The sequence below is a fragment of the Bombina bombina genome, chromosome 11 (genome assembly GCF_027579735.1).
Source record: "Bombina bombina isolate aBomBom1 chromosome 11, aBomBom1.pri, whole genome shotgun sequence".
Lineage (NCBI taxonomy): Eukaryota > Metazoa > Chordata > Amphibia > Anura > Bombinatoridae > Bombina > Bombina bombina.
The window spans coordinates 22229232-22250690 of record NC_069509.1 but is presented as its reverse complement, the minus strand read 5'-3'; the positions used below and the strand labels follow the sequence as shown (position 1 = coordinate 22250690).

General features: G+C 39.0%; 1 protein-coding gene across 1 annotated transcript in view; it reads left to right on the top strand.

Annotated features, from left to right (window-relative positions):
- The window catches only part of LOC128641605 (uncharacterized), a 100239-nt gene extending 82167 nt beyond the window's left edge, over positions 1-18072 (top strand). The window contains exons 5-8 of the mRNA XM_053694143.1: positions 15357-15404; positions 17003-17038; positions 17673-17765; positions 18067-18072. Coding sequence (XP_053550118.1) covers positions 15357-15404; positions 17003-17038; positions 17673-17765; positions 18067-18072 — 183 coding nt within the window. The remainder of the gene's footprint in view (positions 1-15356; positions 15405-17002; positions 17039-17672; positions 17766-18066) is intronic.
- Positions 18073-21459: the final 3387 nt, after the last annotated feature.

Sequence of the window (21459 nt, the reverse complement as noted above, 5' to 3'; positions counted from 1 at the left end):
GAAAAAAATGTATGATAATAAAAAAATATATGAATTTTTTTTTGAAAATAGGAACATCAGTGTGTTCATTGATTTTTTATCCTGAAAAAATATATATTTCTAAGAAAAGACTTTCCTGGACAGATTGAAATGTCCTACCTGTATGTGCTCATTTCGAACTATATTAGGAATTATTAGAATAGAGCAAATACATGCAGTACTAAAAAATTATTTTATATTTTTTTGTGTATTAATTATTGCAATGTTAGGTTGATATATTTGAATGCAGTAAATTGACAACTTTTCTAGTTCTCTGTGAGTCTTTGAAATATAGTTCTCTATGTATAGTGAATATTGGCACGTAGGTAATGTATGTTTTACAAAAATAATAAAAAAATCCCTTTTGGCCCTGATGGGTTCTATTATTAAATGTTTTAGACTCTATCATACATTTTGTGTATATATGTTGTTCGAGTTTTTTGGAAAGCTCTATTCTTTCATGTGATAAATTTGTAATACCGGTTGCTGTCTTTTACTTATCGTGAATATGGAGAAGACTAATACACATTTGTTTTGCTTCAATCTTGTATCTGAAAGAGATGCCCCCATAAGGATATGGACATTTCTAGATATGCCTAATATATCGATATCAATGGTGGGAGAGTCGTAAAGCTATGTGTGGATATAATATATATATATGTTTTGTATTGGATATGTCCAGAAAAAGGTTCCTTTTGTATTGAAAAAATGATATTAATGTTTAGTGATTCTAACTAATATAAATGAAAATTATGTTTTTTATATATTTTGAAAATAAATAAATAGTACCTGTAGTGATGTGTATGTGAATGTAAATCTGATGATTGTTGGATGTTATGACTCAATGGTGTGTTGGAATATGTGTATGTATGTGTAATGTGTAATCACACTACATAAATTATCCCCATTGAGGAGGATAAAAGGGGAGATATATAACCACCAATGGGGGATAATGAAATAAATGTGCTAGTCACAATGAGAAAAAAAGGGGAGGGGGATGGGTTATGTGAAAAAAGAAGAAAATGATGTGTTTAAATAACCTATGATCTATTGGTTGAAGGCTGCCAGATCCAAGTTGGCATTTAGCCCTAGTGGATGTAGTGTCTTCAACCGATTGATCCAACATGTCTCACGTTGTCTGAGTCTGGTTAGCCTGTTATAATTAGTGTTTTTGGGAACAAAATCAATAGCAATATATTTGAAGATATATGGATTTCCGTTGTGTTTAGTTAGACAATGGTTGGGTATGCTATGTTTGATATTCTTTTTTTTTTTAATTTTTGCAATTACGATGGTGCTCACCCCATCTGGTTCGCAACTTTCTAGACGTGCGTCTTACATACTAGAGGCCACATATGCACTCCATGAGGTATACTGTGTATGATGATTCACAGTTGAAAAAAATAGGAACCTGAAAATTTTCTCCTGTCACTGTAGATTTGAAATTTTTTGTCCCAGATTTGATCATTTTACACGTTCCACACCCTGATTTTCCACACTTATATAACCCACATAGACCAAATAGTCCCTTATTCTGTGTTTGTATCTGTTTTGAAATCTTACTTTGTATATGTTTGACTTTTTTACTCGGAGCTAACTTGCTTCTTAGTGTCGGAGCTCTCCTATAGATAATCTTTGGTCTGTCTTTAACTAAGTGTCTTAAAATGGGATCTCTTTGAATTATATGCCAATGTTTGTTTAATATATGTTGTATTTTATGAAAATCGGAGTTGTATTGGGTTACGAATAAGGTCTCTTTGGCATCCAAATCACATAGTTGACTGTTGTCTTTTTTATTAATTAAAATGTCATCTCTATTTAAATTGGATGCTCTCTCTAATGACTTATCCAAAAGATTAGGGGGATAATCTTTTTCCAAAAATCTATTGTATAAAATTTTTCTCTGTTCTAAAAATGTGTTTTGATCAGTGCAGTTGCGTCTTCGAAATTGACTGTATGGTATATTGTGTATCCAATTTCTGTGATGATTGCTATTGTAGTTAAGAAAGCTATTACTGTCTACATCTTTGAAGTATGTTTTAGAGGTGATCTGGTTTTTATCAAGACTCAATATGAGGTCCAAATATTCAATGTTCCGCATTTGGATATTGGCTGTGAAGTCAATGCCCATATCATTGTCGTTTAAATGGTCAATGAAATTGACCACCGTGGTTTTGTCACCATCCCAGAGAAAAATAAGGTTGTCTATGTAATGGCCATAGAAGACCAGGCTTGCCCCAAAGTCAGCTGAATAGATATACCTTTCTTCAAATAGGCCCATAAATAGGTTAGCATAACTTGGGGCAAACCTGGTCCCCATGACCGTACCCTTTGTCTGTAGATAGAAATTATTTTGATATAAAAAATAGTTGTGATGTAATATAAAGGAGATGCTTTCTAAAATATAGTCACATTGTAAATCGGGTAAATATATGTCTTTCCTAAGAAAATGTGATATAGCTTGTAGGACTAAATTGTGTGAAATGTTGGAATATAGCGAATTTACGTTGCATGTAATCCAAAGAGGATTTTATTTTTATTTTATATTGATATTATTCAAAAGTTGTAATAAATGTGTACTGTCTTTTATGTATGAAGGCAGTGTAGTCACGTATTTGTGAAGAAATTGGTCTACATAGTATGATAGATTGTATGTAAGATTGCCTATTCCAGCAATAATCGGACGTCCTGGTGGGTTTATTTTATTTTTGTGGATTTTGGGTAAATGGTAGTAGTGAGCAATGCTTGGGTTTTGTATTCTAAGAAAATCTTTTTCATTTTTGTTCAAAATTTTAAGAGCAAAACCTTTATCTATATGTTCAGTGTACAAACGTAGATAGATTTCTGTTGGATCCTTGCGCAAGATTAGGTAATAATTTTTGTCCCTTAAGATTCTATTGGCCTCTTTTATATAATCCTCAAAATTTTGAATAATAATTCCGCCGCCTTTATCGGCATCGCGGATTATGATGTTGGGGTTGTTTTGTAAACTGAAGATAGCTTTCTGATGGCTAATATGGGAGTAGTTTTTCTTTTGTTTACAAAACAACCCCAACATCATAATCCGCAATGCCGATAAAGGCGAATAGAATCTTAGGGGACAAAAATTATTACCTAATCTTGCGCAAGGATCCAACAGAAATCTATCTACGTTTGTACACTAAACATATAGATTAAGGTTTTGCTCTTTAGATTTTGAACAAAAATGAAAAAGATTTTCTTAGAATACAAAACCCAAGCATTGCTCACTACTACCATTTACCCAAAATCCACAAAAATAAAATAAACCCACCAGGAAGTCCGATTATTGCTGGAATAGGCAATCTTACATACAATCTATCATACTATGTAGACCAATTTCTTCACAAATACGTGACTACACTGCCTTCATACATAAAAGACAGTACATATTTATTACAACTTTTGAATAATATCAATATAAAAGAAAAAAATCCTCTTTGGATTACATGCGGCGTAAATTCGCTATATTCCAACATTTCACACAATTTAGGCCTACAAGCTATATCACATTTTCTTAGGAAAGACATATATTTACCCGATTTACAATGTGACTATATTTTAGAAAGCATCTCCTTTATATTACATCACAACTATTTTTTATATCAAGATAATTTCTATCTACAGACAAAGGGTACGGCCATGGGGACCAGGTTTGCCCCAAGTTATGCTAACCTATTTATGGGCCTATTTGAAGAAAGGTATATCCATTCAGCTGACTTTGGGGCAAGCCTGGTCTTCTATGGCCGTTACATAGACGACCTTATTTTTCTCTGGGATGGTGACAAAACCACGGCGGTCAATTTCATTGACCATCTAAACGACAATGATATGGGCATTGACTTCACAGCCAATATCCAAATGCGGAACATTGAATATTTGGACCTCATATTGAGTCTTGATAAAAACCAGATCACCTCTAAAACATACTTCAAAGATGTAGACAGTAATAGCTTTCTTAACTACAATAGCAATCATCACAGAAATTGGATACACAATATACCATACAGTCAATTTCGAAGAATCAGACTCAACTGCACTGTTTAGAACAGAGTAAAATTTTATACAACAGATTTTTGGAAAAAGATTATCCCCCTAATCTTTTGGATAAGTCATTAGAGAGAGCATCCAATTTAAATAGAGATGACATTTTAATTAATAAAAAAGACAACAGTCAACTATGTGATTTGGATGCCAAAGAGACCTTATTTGTAACCCAATACAACTCCGATTTTCATAAAATACAACATATATTAAACAAACATTGGCATATAATTCAAAGAGATCCCATTTTAAGACACTTAGTTAAAGACAGACCAAAGATTGTCTATAGGAGAGCTCCGACACTAAGAAGCAAGTTAGCTCCGAGTAAAAAAGTCAAACATATACAAAGTAAGATATCAAAACAGATACAAACACAGAATAAGGGACTATTTGGTCTATGTGGGTTATATAAGTGTGGAAAATCAGGGTGTGGAACGTGTAAAATGATCAAATCTGGGACAAAAAATTTCAAATCTACAGTGACAGGAGAAAATTTTCAGGTTCCTATTTTTTTCAACTGTGAATCATCATACACAGTATACCTCATGGAGTGCATATGTGGCCTCCAGTATGTAGGACGCACGTCTCGAAAGTTGCGAACCAGATGGGGTGAGCACCATCGTAATTGCAAAAATTAAAAAAAAAAGAATATCAAACATAGCATACCCAACCATTGCCTAACTAAACAAAATGGAAATAAATATATCTTCAAATATATTGCTATTGATTTTGTTCCCAAAAACACTGATTATAACAGGCTAACCAGACTCAGACAACGTGAGACATATTGCATCTATCGGTTGAAGACACTACATCCACTAGGGCTAAATGCCAACTTGGATCTAGCAGCCTTCAACCAATAGATCATAAGTTATTTAAACACATCATTCTCTTCTTTTTTCACATATCCCATCCCCCTCCCCTTTTTTTCTCATTGTCACTAGCACATTTATTTCATGATCCCCCATTGGTGGTTATATATCTCCCCTATTATCCTCCTCAATGGGGATAATTTATGTAGTGTGATTACACATTACACATACATACACATATTCCAACACACCATTGAGTCATAACATCCAACAATCATCACATTTACATTCACATACACATCACTACAGGTACTATTTATTTCTTTTCAAAATATATAAAAAACATAATTTTCATTTATATTAGTTAGAATCACTAAACACTAATATCATTTTTTCAATACAAAAGGAACCTTTATCTGGACATGTCCAATACAACACATATATATATATATATATATATATATATTATATCCACACATAGCTTTACGACTCTCCCACCATTGATATCGATATACTAGTCATATCTAGAAATGTCCATTTCCTTATGGGGGCATCTCTTTCAGATACACGATTGAAGCAAAACAAATGTGTATTAGTCTTCTCCATATTCACGATAAGTAAAAGACAGCAACCGGTATTACAAATTTATCACATGAAAGTATAGAGCTCTCCAAAAAACTCGAACAACATATAGACACAAAATGTATGATAGAGTCTAAAACATTTAATAATAGAACCCATCAGGGCCAAAAATAAAATTTATGCTTACCTGATAAATTTATTTTTCTTGTGGTGTATCCAGTCCACGGATTCATCCATTACTTGTGGGATATTCTCCTTCCCAACAGGAAGCTGCAAGAGGATCACCCACAGCAGAGCTGTCTATATAGCTCCTCCCCTAACTGCCACTACCAGTTATTCGACCGAAGACAAGCAAGAGAAAGGAGAAACTATAGGGTGTCGTGGTGACTGTTGTTTAAAAATAAAAAACACCTGCCTTAAAATGACAGGGCGGGCCGTGGACTGGATACACTACAAGAAAAATAAATTTATCAGATAAGCATAAATTTTGTTTTCGCTTGTAAGGTGTATCCAGTCCACGGATTCATCCATTACTTGTGGGATACCAATACCAAAGCTATAGGACACGGCTGAAGGGAGGGACAAGGCAGGCGCTTAAACGGACGGCACCACTGCCTGTAAGACCTTTTTCCCAAAAATAGCCCCTGAAGAAGCAAAAGTATCAAATTTGTAGAATTTAATAAAAGTATGAAGCAAAGACCATGTCGCCGCTTTACAAATCTGTTCAACAGAAGCCTCATTTTTTAAAAGCCCATGTGGAAGCCACCGCTCTAGTGGAATGAGCTGTAATTCTCTCAGGAGGCTGCTGGCCAGCAGTCTCATAAGCTAAGCGGATTATACTTCTTAACCAAAAAGAAAGAGAAGTTGCTGAAGCCTTTTGGCCTTTCCTCTGTCCAGAGTAGACAACAAACAATGCAGATGTTTGACGAAAATCTTTAATAGCTTGTAAATAAAACTTTAAAGCACGAACCACGCCAAGATTGTGTAAAAGACGTTCTTTCTTATAAGAAGGATTAGGACACGGTGACGGAACAACAATCTCCTGATTGATATTCTTATTAGATACCACCTTAGGAAGAAACCCAGGTTTGGTACGCAAAACTACCTTATCTGCATGGAAGATCAGATAAGGGGAATCACACTGCAAGGCAGATAACTCTTAAACTCTTCGAGCCGAAGAGATAGCTACCAGAAACAGAACTTTCCAAGATAAAAGCTTGATATCTATGGAATGCAGAGGTTCAAACGGAACCCCTTGAAGAACTTTAAGAACTAAATTTAAACTCCAAGGCGGAGCAACAGGTTTAAACACAGGCTTTATTCTAACTAAAGCCTGACAAAACGCCTGAACGTCTGGAACATCCGCCAGACGCTTGTGCCAAAGAATAGACAGAGCAGAAATCTATCCCTTTAAGAAACTAGCTGACATTCCCTTCTCCAATCCTTCTTGGAGAAAAGATAATATCCTGGGAATCCTGACTTTACTCCATGAGTAACCCTTGGATTCACACCAATGAAGATATTTACACCTTATCTTATGATAGATTTTCCTGGTGACAGGCTTTCGAGCCTGAATTAAGGTATCAATGACCGACTCTTAGAAACCACGTTTTGATAAAATCAAGCGTTCAATCTCCAAGCAGTCAGACGCAGAGAAATTAGATTTGGATGGTTGAAAGAACACTGAAGTAGAAGGTCCTGCCTCAGCAGTAGAGTCCGTGGTGGAAGGGATGACATGTCCACCAGATCTGCATACCAAGTCCTGCGTGGCCACGCAGGAGCTATCAAAATCACCAAAGCTCTCTCCTGCTTGATCTTGGCAATCAGACGAGGGAGCAGAGGAAACGGTGGAAACACATAAGCCAGGTTGAAAGACCAAGGCTCTGCTAGAGCATCTATCAGCGCTGCCTTGGGATCCCTGGACCTGGATCCGTAACAAAGAAGCTTGGCGTTCTGATGAGACGCCATGAGATCCAGTTCTGGTTTGCCCCAAAGTTGAATCAACTGTGCAAACACCTCCTGATGGAGTTCCCACTCCCCCGGATGAAAAGTCTGTCGACTTAGAAAATCCTCCTCCCAGTTCTCTACTCCTGGGATATGGATAGCTGATAGATGGCAAGTGTGAACCTCTGCCCATAGAATTATTTTTGAAACCTCCAACATTGCTAGGGAACGCCTTGTTCCCCCTTGATGGTTGATGTAGACTACAGTCGTGATATTGTCCGACTGAAATCTGATGAACCTGACTGCAGCTAGCTGAGGCCAAGCCTAAACAGCATTGAATATCGCTCTTAGTTCCAGAATGTTTATCGGAAGGAGTGTCTCCTCCTGAGTACACAAGCCCTGAGCTTTCAGGGAGTTCTAGACTGCACCCCAGCCCAGAAGGCTGGCATCTGTCTTTACTATTGTCCAATCTGGCCTGCGGAAGGTCATACCCTTGGACAGATGGACCCGAGATAGCCACCAGAGAAGAGAATATCTGGTCTCTTGATCCAGATTTAGTAGAGGGGACAAATCTGTGTAATCCCCATTCCACTGACTGAGCATGCAGAGTTGCAGCGGTCTGAGATGTAGGCGGGCAAACGGCACTATGTCCATTGCCGCTACCATTAAGCCGATAACTTCCATACACTGAGCCACTGAAGGGCGAGAAGTAGAATAAAGAACACGGCAGGAATTTAGAAGTTTTGACAACCTGGCCTCTGTCAGGTAAATCTTCATTTCTACAGAATCTATCAGAGTTCCCAGGAAGGAAACTCTTGTGAGAGGGGATAGAAAACAATTTTCTTCATTCACTTTCCACCCATGCGACCTCAGGAATGCCAGAACAATGTCTGTATGGGACCTGGCGATTTGAAAATTCGATGCCTGTATTAGAATGTCATCTAGGTAAGGAGCTACTGCTATACCCCGTGGCCTTAGGACCACTAGGAATGACCCCAGAACCTTTGTAAAGATTCTTGGTGCCGTAGCTAACCCAAAGGGAAGAGCCACAAACTGGTAATGCCTGTCTAGGAAGGCGAACCTGAGAAACCGATGATGATCTCTGTGTATCGGAATGTGCAGATAAGCATCCTTTAAGTCCACAGTAGTCATATATTGACCCTCCTGGATCATAGGTAGGATGGTTCGAATAGTCTCTATCTTGAAGGATGGGACCCTGAGGAATTTGTTTAGGATCTTGAGATCTAAGATTGGTCTGAAGGTTCCCTCTTCTTGGGAACCACAAACAGATTTGAATAGAAGCCTTGCCCCTGTTCCTCCTTTGGAACTGGGTGGATCACTCCCATAACTAGGAGGTCTTGAACACAATGTAAGAATGCCTCTCTCTTTATCTGGTTTGCAGATAATTGTGAGAGATGAAATCTTCCTTTTGGGGAAGAAGCTTTGAAGTCCAGAAGATATCCCTGGGACACGATTTCCAACGCCCAGGGATCCTGGACATCTCTTACCCAAGCCTGGGCGAAGAGAGAAAGTCCGCCCCCTACTAGATCCGTTACCGGATTGGGGGCTGATCTTTCATGCTGTCTTAGAGGCAGCAGCAGATAGATGCTAGAGCATCTATCAGCGCTGCCTTGGGATCCCTGGACCTGGATCCGTAACAAAGAAGCTTGGCGTTCTGATGAGACGCCATGAGATCCAGTTCTGGTTTGCCCCAAAGTTGAATCAACTGTGCAAACACCTCCTGATGGAGTTCCCACTCCGCCGGATGAAAAGTCTGTCGACTTAGAAAATCCGCCTCCCAGTTCTCTACTCCTGGGATATGGATAGCTGATAGATGGCAAGTGTGAACCTCTGCCCATAGAATTATTTTTGAAACCTCCAACATTGCTAGGGGACGCCTTGTTCCCCCTTGATGGTTGATGTAGACTACAGTCGTGATATTGTCCGACTGAAATCTGATGAACCTGACTGCAGCTAGCTGAGGCCAAGCCTAAACAGCATTGAATATCGCTCTTAGTTCCAGAATGTTTATCGGAAGGAGTGTCTCCTCCTGAGTACACAAGCCCTGAGCTTTCAGGGAGTTCTAGACTGCACCCCAGCCCAGAAGGCTGGCATCTGTCTTTACTATTGTCAAATCTGGCCTGCGGAAGGTCATACCCTTGGACAGATGGACCCGAGATAGCCACCAGAGAAGAGAATATCTGGTCTCTTGATCCAGATTTAGTAGAGGGGACAAATCTGTGTAATCCCCATTCCACTGACTGAGCATGCAGAGTTGCAGCGGTCTGAGATGTAGGCGGGCAAACGGCACTATGTCCATTGCCGCTACCATTAAGCCGATAACTTCCATACACTGAGCCACTGAAGGGCGAGAAGTAGAATAAAGAACACGGCAGGAATTTAGAAGTTTTGACAACCTGGCCTCTGTCAGGTAAATCTTCATTTCTACAGAATCTATCAGAGTTCCTAGGAAGGAAACTCTTGTGAGAGGGGATAGAAAACTCTTTTCTTCATTCACTTTCCACCCATGCGACCTCAGGAATGCCAGAACAATGTCTGTATGGGACCTGGCGATTTGAAAATTCGATGCCTGTATTAGAATGTCATCTAGGTAAGGAGCTACTGCTATACCCCGTGGCCTTAGGACCACTAGGAATGACCCCAGAACCTTTGTAAAGATTCTTGGTGCCGTAGCTAACCCAAAGGGAAGAGCCACAAACTGGTAATGCCTGTCTAGGAAGGCGAACCTGAGAAACCGATGATGATCTCTGTGTATCGGAATGTGCAGATAAGCATCCTTTAAGTCCACAGTAGTCATATATTGACCCTCCTGGATCATAGGTAGGATGGTTCGAATAGTCTCTATCTTGAAGGATGGGACCCTGAGGAATTTGTTTAGGATCTTGAGATCTAAGATTGGTCTGAAGGTTCCCTCTTCTTGGGAACCACAAACAGATTTGAATAGAAGCCTTGCCCCTGTTCCTCCTTTGGAACTGGGTGGATCACTCCCATAACTAGGAGGTCTTGAACACAATGTAAGAATGCCTCTCTCTTTATCTGGTTTGCAGATAATTGTGAGAGATGAAATCTTCCTTTTGGGGAAGAAGCTTTGAAGTCCAGAAGATATCCCTGGGACACGATTTCCAACGCCCAGGGATCCTGGACATCTCTTACCCAAGCCTGGGCGAAGAGAGAAAGTCTGCCCCCTACTAGATCCGTTACCGGATTGGGGGCTGATCTTTCATGCTGTCTTAGAGGCAGCAGCAGGTTTTTTGGCCTGCCTTCCTTTGTTCCAAGCCTGGTTAGGTCTCCAGACCGGCTAGGACTGGGCAAAATTTCCCTCTTGTTTTGTATTAGAGGAAGTTGAAGCTGCGCCACTCTTGAAGTTTCGAAAGGCATGAAAATTAGACTGTTTGGTCCTTAATTTGTTGGACCTATCCTGAGAAAGGGCGTGACCTTTTCCTCCAGTAATATCAGAAATGATCTCCTTCAGTCCAGGCCCGCATAGGGTCTGCCACTTGAAGGGAATGTTGAGAAGCTTAGACTTTGAAGTAACGTCAGCTGACCAGGATTTAAGCCATAGCGCCCTACGTGCCTGAATAGCAAAACCTGAGTTCTTAGCCGTTAGTTTGGTTAAATGAACAACGGCGTCAGAAACAAATGAATTGGCTAGCTTAAGAGCTTTAAGCTTGTCAAGGATATCATCCAATGGGGTTTCTACCTGTAGAGCCTCTTCTAGAGACTCAAACCAGAAGGCCGCAGCAGCAGTGACAGGGGCAATGCATGCAAGGGGCTGGAGAATAAAACCTTGTTGAATAAAAATGTTCTTAAGGTAACCCTCTAATTTTTTGTCCATTGGATCAAGAAAAGCACAACTGTCCTCGACAGGGATAGTTGTACGCTTCGCTAGAGTAGAGACTGCTCCCTCCACCTTAGGAACCGTTTGCCACAAGTCCCGTGTAGCAGCATCTATGGGAAACATCTTTTTTAAAAACAGGAGGGGGAGAGAACGGTACACCTGGTCTATCCCATTCCTTAGTAATAATTTCTGAAAACCTCTAAGGTATTGGAAAAACATCAGTGTAAACAGGCACTGTGTAGTATTTATCCAATTTACACAATTTCTCTGGGACTACAATGGCGTCACAGTCATCCAGAGTTGCTAAAACCTCCCTGAGCAACATGCGGAGGTGTTCAAGCTTAAATTTAAATGTAGACATATCAGAATCAGGTTGAAGTGTCTTCCCTGAGTCAGAAAAATCACCCACAGATAGAAGCTCTCCTTCTTCGGCTTCTGCACATTGTGAGGGTATATCAGACATAGCTACTAAAGCGTCAGAGAGCTCTGTTTTGTTCTAGCCCCAGAGCTGTCTCGCTTTCCTTGTAACCCTGGCAATTTGGACAATACTTCTGTAAGAGTATGATTCATAACTGCCGCCATGTCTTGTAAAGTATACGCAATGGGCACGCTAGATGTACTTGGCGCCCCTTGAGCGGGAGTTAAAGGCTCTGACATGTAGGGAGAGTTAGTCGGCATAACTTCCCCCTTGTCAATTTCCTCTGGTGATAAATCTTTTAAAGCCAGAATATGATCTTTATAACTTATAGTAAGATCAGTGCATTTGGTACACATTCTAAGAGGGGGTTCCACAATGGCTTCTAAACATAATGAACAAGGAGTTTCCTCTATGTCAGACATGTTTAACAGACTAGTAATGAGACCAGCAAGCTTTGAAAACACTTTAATTAATGTGAAAAAGCAGAATATAAAAAATGGTACTGTGCCTTTAAGGGAAAAAAACAAACACAAAAACTGCAAAACAGTGAAAAAAGCAGTTAACTCTATGAAATTTTTACAGTGTATATAATAGACTAAAATAGCATTGCACCCACTTGCAAATGGATGATTAACCCCTCAGGTTCAAAAACGAAGCAAAAAAACAGTAAAAAACGTTATAACTGTCACAAGCAAACTGCCACAGCTCTACTGTGGCTCCTACCTTCCCATAAAACGAGTTTTGTAGGAACAAAAACCCTTTACAGAGATCCAATATGACAGGGGAATCCTTCAGGGAAGCTGGATGTCTCAGAATGTAAAAACAACTGCGCAATTAGAGCGCGAAAATAGGCCCCTCCCACCATGCACTCAAAGTCAGAGGGCCTAAAAAACTATTCCTAGGAGTAAAATAACAGCCATGTGGAAAACTAGGCCCCAAATAAAGATTTATCACCTCAGTAAAAAACGTTCTTTATATATATGCAAACGTTTTACATACTAAGCCATAATAGAAAGTAATATGAAAATTACCCTTTACTGCAAGCATGATGCCAGTCATTTATTAAATCACTGCAATCAGGCTTACCTTAACTATATCAGGCACTGTCAGCATTTTCTAGTTCTTATCATCCTCTAGAAAAAAATATACTGAACATACCTCAGGACAGTTAATTCTGCAGGCCGTTCTCCCAGCTGAAGTTTCCCCAAACTCTTCAGTTATGTGTGAGAACAGCAGTGGACCTTAGTTACAACCTGCTAAGATCATCAAAAACCTCAGGCAAATTATTCTTCTAATTTCTGCCTGAGGTAAAAAAAACAGTACAACGCCGGCACCGTTTAAAAATAACAAACGTTTGATTGAAGATAAACTACACTAATTCACCACATCTCTCTAGCTACTTCCCTTGTCGAGAGCTGCAAGAGAATGACTAGTAGTGGCAGTTAGGGGAGGAGCTATATAGACAGTTCTGCTGTGGGTGATCCTCTTGCAGCTTCCTGTTGGGAAGGAGAATATCCCACAAGTAATGGATGAATCCGTGGACTGGATACACCTTACAAGAGAAAGGGATTTTTTTATTATTTTTGTAAAACATACATTACCTACGTGCCAATATTCACTATACATAGAGAACTATATTTCAAAGACTCACAGAGAACTAGAAAAGTTGTCAATTTACTGCATTCAAATATATCAACCTAACATTGCAATAATTAATACACACTGCAGTACTGCATGTATTTGCTCTATTCTAATAATTCCTAATATAGTTTGAAATGAGCACATACAGGTAGGACATTTCAATCTGTCCAGGAAAGTCTTTTCTTAGAAATATATATTTTTTCAGGATAAAAAAATCAATGAACACACTGATGTTCCGATTTATCAGATTTTTTTACATATATTTTTTTATTATCATACATTTTTTTCATATTTTCTTCCCATTTTCATATTCAATTTTATGTATACACATATTACATTCACTTCATAAAAATGGCAAACATAGTTCGACCTTCTTAACATATGCCATTACATATCATATTTTATTTTTATTTTTATTATTTTTTGATCCGTATTCACAATAATAGGTTAAAATAGTTTAGACATCACTCACTTTTACAAAATAATATTAGAAGTTCAAGTGCATTGCAATCCTATATACAATCGGATGATCATGTACTTTTTCATGTATGCACTTTCTCTTTGTAACAGCGGTGAGCCTGGATTAGCTTGCGTGCTGATATGTACTGCTGTATCCATTATGCAGTGTTATTCTTTAGGTTAGACAAATGTCATTTTATTGTGTTTATTATGAAGTGAATATGTACTGCTGTATCCATTATGCAGTGTTATTCTTTAGGTTAGACAAATGTCATTTTATTGTGTTTATTATGAAGTGTGATCTCTCTTTTTTTAAAAATGTCATTTTATTATGTATTGTTTACAGCTATTAGAATAGGGTAAAACGGCCCAGATAACACTGTCTTTTGAGGAATAATATATAGAAGTTCCAATTGTATTCACATCTTATGAACAAACTAACTGTTTATGCACAAATTTTATGTATGGTTTGTAACAGCGGCGAATCTGTGTTGGCTCGCACGCTGATTGGTACAGCTGTATATCACGAAACCTGATCTTCTATAACACTGACCAAGACATGTTCTTAATTTGAACAGCTGTGAGTCCATGCCGGCCTCTAAGTTGAATCCTGTGATTTGTTTTTATTGGACGAAAATTCCTTGTGACAACTTCCGTTTTTAATTTACAAATGTGTATAAATTGTTACTATTTGCAACCTTGTATATTCGCTTTAATATCTGATGAAACGACCCTTGGAGGTCGAGAAACGCGTCATAATAAAGCCTTCATTCTTTTATCTTGGAAGTTGTCCGTTATCTTTTATCCTGTGTTACCACACAAGATTTCAAGCATTCTACTATACCACCTCCCACGGTCAAACGGAAGGTATTCTTCGAGCTGACATCAAAAAGGGAAGATCCTAGGAGTTATCGTCTGGCAGTGTACTAGCCACTGATTTAAGTGCTAGCAGGCGAGATTGTACTGGTCACAGAACAGTACCACAGCTTCTGGTAAGCACATTATTGTTCGACGCTTGTGCTATTTGTTTCAAAACGATATCACCCTATGTGGCGCCCTCTTTTCTTCAAATATCATTTAATATTTAAACAACTGATATCATGGTAAAAATACATCTAAATATTATTCTAAAGCTAATATTTGCTTTGAATACATCATTATGTCTAGCGTGTATTTACTATTTAACAGCCCTTTAAGTAGATGATAAAACAAAAAGTACAGCATATGTGTATAGTGCATATAAACAGTGCATTATAAATTAGCATCACTCAGAAAACAGACAGAATCCTTAATACTGTAATACCTAAACATGGCTGTCAGCTTGGCTATGTACATTGCAAGACATCTTTATTATTACTGGTTATTTGTAGAGCACCAACAGATTACGCAGCACAGCAATCTGAATGTAAGATAGTGGTTTCACAAGCACATAACTAGCTCCTTCGTTGTAAGAGTAATAATGTAATACATTCTTATCAAACAAGCTTCTAATACCTGATGAATATTTAATAGCTATGTATTATACAACTGCTGACCGTAGTGTGGGCATGTTCTGTTACAGGGAAACACTGGTGCCTTTTCTGGAACTCGCAACAACAGTTTATGGGAGGTAAGTAGAAATAGTAATTAAATTGTATATACTAGAAAAAGAAGACTGAGCGAATAAGTTGCTATGGAAAAGTGATTTTTATAAATGTGTGTGTTTGTGTGCATGTCTCATTGTGTGTGTGTGTGTGTGTGTGTGTCAGTGTCTGTGTCTGAGTGTCTTATACAGTTATGTACTATGGATACTATAAGGCGCTCTTATATATTTTACGTACTATGGATACTAGAGGGTGCTCTTATACCGTTTACATAGTATGGATACTAGGAAGCGCTCCTACTGTCCCGCCGTGCCGCTCTAACCGTTGCTAGGGGCGCGGTGTCTCCTTCCATGCTCGTTTTACGGGGCTGTGCCGGGTCCGAATGCGTGCAGCGCAGATGTCATAGCTACACGCTCCTCTGTTTGATGCCGGTCCGGATTCCTGTAGTGTGAATTCTGTGCCTATGTAAGTTGCACAGTAACAATCTATCACTGCCCAAGTATAGGTGCTACTTTGTGTGCTCCTGGGTGTGATAGATCGTTACTGCTATTTGCTTATTGTTATGAACCCTGCCTGTCTGACTATTCTGCCTGTTAAACCCCTAAATTGCTGGATTCATATACTGCTGCTGACTAATCTGCCTATTAACCCCTATTGTTCTGGATTGGCTCTCTGTTGCCAAACCCTGCCGGCCTGACCATTCTAGTGGTTCACCCTTGGCCTGCTTTACCGTTGCCAAATCCTGCCTGCCTGATCATTCTAGTGGATTACCTTTGGACTGCTTTACCGTTGTCGCTGAAGACTATCCTGTCTGTGGTGAGTGCTGCATGGCCCTTCTTAGATTCTTGCACCTGGGCCCTGTGGTTTCTAGTTACACCTCTAGCTCTTACACAGTTAACATACCATGAATACTAGAGGGCACTCTTATAAAGTTTACGTATTATGAATACTAGAGGGCACTCTTACAAAGTTTACATATTATGAATACTAGAGGGCACTCTTACACAGTTTACGTACCATGAATACTAGAGGGCACTCTTACACAGTTAACGTACCATGAATACTAGAGGGCACTCTTACAAAGTTTACGTACTATGAATACTAAAGGCCACTCGTACACAGTTTACGTACTCTTTATACTAGAGGGCGCTCTTACACAGTTATGTACTATGGATACTAGAGTGCACTTTTACACAGTTTATGTACTATGGATACTGGAGGGCACTCCTACACTATTAATTTCCTATGGCATGGAGAGTCCACAATTTCATTCCAATTACTAGTGGGATATTCAACTCCTGACCAGCAGGAGGAGGCAAAGAGCACCCCAGCAGAACAGTTAAGTTTCACTTCCCTTAGTCATAACCTCCAGTCATTCTTTCCTCTATCATGGGAGGACGTGCCAAGACGGTGTCTGAAGAAATGTAATCCTTTAATGGATACTTTTCCCTGCAAGCAAGGATTGGGGCTATGCTGTGTCCATGTCAATCTCTTTAAAAAGAGAAACTGTGGCTTTTAGCAGTTAGAAGACGGCGAGGTAATCCTTGCTTAACTTCTAACATCAATGCTACCTTTTTATAGAAAACCATGGTTGATTACTCTATATTTTTTCTTTTACCTTTAGGTCCCTGTCAGCGGTTGGATAAGGCTCCACAGGAGGGTAAGTCTTTTCTTTTATATTTATTAAAATATGAAATATGAAAGAAAGAGGACCAGATTATCAGGGACCTGGTGGAACCTGTTACCCTCAGAAGAGGTTTGAATATTTATGTTACTATTTCTTCAAAATTTGGGAGATATTGCGGCGGAGCAGATTCCTGGATTAATCCAGTGATTGATTAACTTGATGCCGCTTCTAATGCCTTCTAAATGGTCAGTTTGGGTAGAGACCCAGGCTTATAATGTATGGGGTTTAATTCCTCACTTCCCCTATCTCGTTTTGACCTTTTCTGAAGGTATGGGGTTAATTTCCAATTCGATTATAACAAATCAAAAACCTCTTTACTGTTTGGGGTTCTATTTTCAGACGGATTTATATATTTTTTTCCGTCTCAAGTTGAATGGGTTATGTTGCCTCTTATCTCTGTAAAGAGGGGACTTTCATCAAGTCCGAAAGTTTTAGCGTGCTTTTAAACAAGGGCGCTCTTCTCCTCCCTTTCTGTCCTGGTAATCAGACATAGGGTTCCTTCCTGCATTGAATAGCGGGAATGTTTTAGCGGTATCTTTATTTATAGGAGTGCTTATAATGTACTGTTAAGCGGACAGTGTGACACAATTTTGTATTATCAATATAGCGGCCAGAAAATCTCTACAGATATGCTACGGTCCGTGCCCGTGTTTTTCTATCCATTCCGCATATCTGCTTATATCGAATTGACAGTGAAGCGGTAAGAGGTTTCTCTTTTTATACGGCTGACTTAGGGTTGCAGTTTGGGACCAGATGTTTATTGTGTACACACACTGGAGAATAGGTTTGCTCCAATTTCACTGGATCAAGCTTTTTTTTTTAACTCATGATGGCGAGCGATCTTTTTCCATAGGCAATGTTAGAAGTGTGTGGGGTGCTATGTAATCACTCCTGGGGTCTTTTTAAATTTCTCAAAGGACTGCAAGGGAGTTCTTTATTTTGTGGGCCCTCTTTTGATGGTGTGACACATTTTTTTGTATAATGCTTTATCTGTTTATTAGCTCTAGGAGTCTTACTACCTCTTTTACTTTGGAGGTATCACTTGAGCGCTTTTCTTTTTTCTGCAGCCTATATACAGATGGCGCATATCTCCCTGTTGGACCCTTTTTTCTTTGTGTCGCTTGACTATATTCAATGGTGGTCCATTATTAATCTATAGGGAGTTATCTATATAGATGTATAAATGGGGGTGTATGAGAGAATGGGAAATATTGCTGATAATCTAGATTCTGGTGCCACCCTTAACCAGTAATGAAATTAAATTTATACAGGGAGATATAGTATCAGACCATATATTAATGGTCTGATAAAGTAAGGGAAATGAAGGCACACAGAGAATTTATTTCATACCAAAAATAAATTTATTAATTATAATCCCTTATCACATTTCGTGAAAAACTCTGCATTTGACTCAAACCAACACAAAATAAGGTAAACACCATATATATACAACACCTTAAATCTAAAGTAACAATGCCTGCAGGATATCTATAAAGCATACGTATGCTGCTAAGTCAGATAATATCTAAAACACACATTAATCAGGTTGCTAGAATGTATATAGACCTAAAATAGAACAATTGTGCACATATCCTAATATTAGTTATAACATGTCTAAAGCAGTGTGTCAAAACATAACATAATGGAAAAAGTAAAATAAACCGCTGAGAAAAGTCTCTCTCAGAAGCTAGGAGGAAACACAGTTAGATCCTGCACTCGGTCCAGGAAAATGCAAAGTGAAAATACAGTCCTTTATGCAAAAGGTAAAGTAAACGTATTAGTTCTTACTGTGATCTGTTCCCAAAAGTAAGATTTTAAATCACTTGCCAGGATAGAGCATGCAGCGGTGAAACAAACTAGCTCTGTGTCCCAGGAGATTTTTCAAAGAAGCAGACCGCTCTCTCTGTGGCGTCTGATGTCACTGGGGGGTGGTATAGCTTTGCAAGCTCTTCCAATCGGACTTGTAGGTAAAGTGCACTTTCCGTGTGTAGTAGTGATCAGCTGTACCGGCATCCGCCGCACCGAGAAAGAACCAGGCTTTCCCTAGGCTGATAGATCAAAAAGCATCGGAGCGTACGTCAGGATATACGCAAACTTGCTCAGGTGGATACGATATGTATGTTCCTCTCGCTCTTAGCTTACGTGCATTTACTTAGACTCCACAGGTGCCTGTTTTCCAAGTCCTGTATTCTCTTCACAGGGCAACAGATGAAACACCAAACAGTCCTTATAGTAGCACAGACCATATGTTTTTTTGCAGCATGTTTCTTTAAAGTCAGCACATAAAACAGGTATGCAGATAAAGTGCAGGCAGTAAAAAGGGTTTTTTTACTGCCTGCACTTTATCTGCATACCTGTTTTATGTGCTGACTTTAAAGAAACATGCTGCAAAAAAACATATGGTCTGTGCTACTATAAGGACTGTTTGGTGTTTCATCTGTTGCCCTGTGAAGCGAATACAGGACTTGGAAAACAGGCACCTGTGGAGTCTAAGTAAATGCACGTAAGCTAAGAGCGAGAGGAACATACATATCGTATCCACCTGAGCAAGTTTGCGTATATCCTGACGTACGCTCCGATGCTTTTTGATCTATCAGCCTAGGGAAAGCCTGGTTCTTTCTCGGTGCGGCGGATGCCGGTACAGCTGATCACTACTACACACGGAAAGTGCACTTTACCTACAAGTCCGATTGGAAGAGCTTGCAAAGCTATACCACCCCCCAGTGACATCAGACGCCACAGAGAGAGCGGTCTGCTTCTTTGAAAAATCTCCTGGGACACAGAGCTAGTTTGTTTCACCGCTGCATGCTCTATCCTGGCAAGTGATTTAAAATCTTACTTTTAGGAACAGATCACAGTAAGAACTAATACGTTTACTTTACCTTTTGCATAAAGGACTGTATTTTCACTTTGCATTTTCCTGGACCGAGTGCAGGATCTAACTGTGTTTCCTCCTAGCTTCTGAGAGAGACTTTTCTCAGCGGTTTATTTTACTTTTTCCATTATGTTATGTTTTGACACACTGCTTTAGACATGTTATAACTAATATTAGGATATGTGCACAATTGTTCTATTTTAGGTCTATATACATTCTAGCAACCTGATTAATGTGTGTTTTAGATATTATCTGACTTAGCAGCATACGTATGCTTTATAGATATCCTGCAGGCATTGTTACTTTAGATTTAAGGTGTTGTATATATATGGTGTTTACCTTATTTTGTGTTGGTTTGAGTCAAATGCAGAGTTTTTCACGAAATGTGATAAGGGATTATAATTAATAAATTTATTTTTGGTATGAAATAAATTCTCTGTGTGCCTTCATTTCCCTTACTTTATCAGACCATTAATATATGGTCTGATACTATATCTCCCTGTATAAATTTAATATCTATATAGATGTGTTACACAGTATGTTCCATAATTTCTGTGCACTCTATTAAATGTAGCTTATATGAACTTTTTTTCCTGATATTCAGGAATTACCTGCTGTTTGGTGCCACCTAGTGGCGTTTTAGGTATCAATATTTCTCCTAGGATGATTTTCAAAGGGTCCATCTCTATCTGTTTTCTTTTTTTATTTGAATGTGTTTTTTTCTACCTGGCATTTGTTGACGCGGTTGATAGCGAGTCAGGCTCATAAACTGAAGGCTACATATGTTATATTCTATATTGTACTAGTGTTTGTGGCAATTTTGTGGCAGCTACATGGGACATACTAAAATATGTTTATTATTTAGCCTTGAACGTATCCCTGTATAAGATCAGGGAGTGGATGTCCAGTGGTCATGACATGATGTCATCTCTACTGTATGGAGCAACTCGTTCTGTCAATATCCATTTTTTTTGTATATTTATTTTAGTTTTTTTCCTAGTTTGGGTTTCTGGGCTCAATATTATATCCTCTCTCATTTTGAGGTTAATGTCTGTGTCATTTTGTTGACATCCTATGCAACATATACATTATTCTTGGTGATTTAGGTCTCTAATATGTTTGATTATCTATTTGAATCCAATAACAGTTCTTACTCCGTAAAGTGTGTTCTCTAGTCTTGGATCAAGTGGGTGTGTAAGGCTTTCCTTTTTTAGACTCTAACGCCACTCTGTCCTCAAAGCTCCCAATCCCGTCTAATCTCAGAAGTAAAGCAGGGCCAGGCACGGTCACTACATGGATGGAAGTCCGCCTGGGAACTCCGGGTGTGGTAGAAAAATGGGTCCCAGATCCTTGGGCCATGAAAGTAGTATCCTAGGAATATAGATTAGGATCAAGTCTTGTCCCCCCTCAGGGCAGGTCCATACAGTCAAGGGTCTGCAAACTCAGGCCTAGATTTGGAGTTCGGCGGTAGCCGTCAAAACCAGCGTTAGAGGCTCCTAACGCTGGTTTTGGGCGCCCG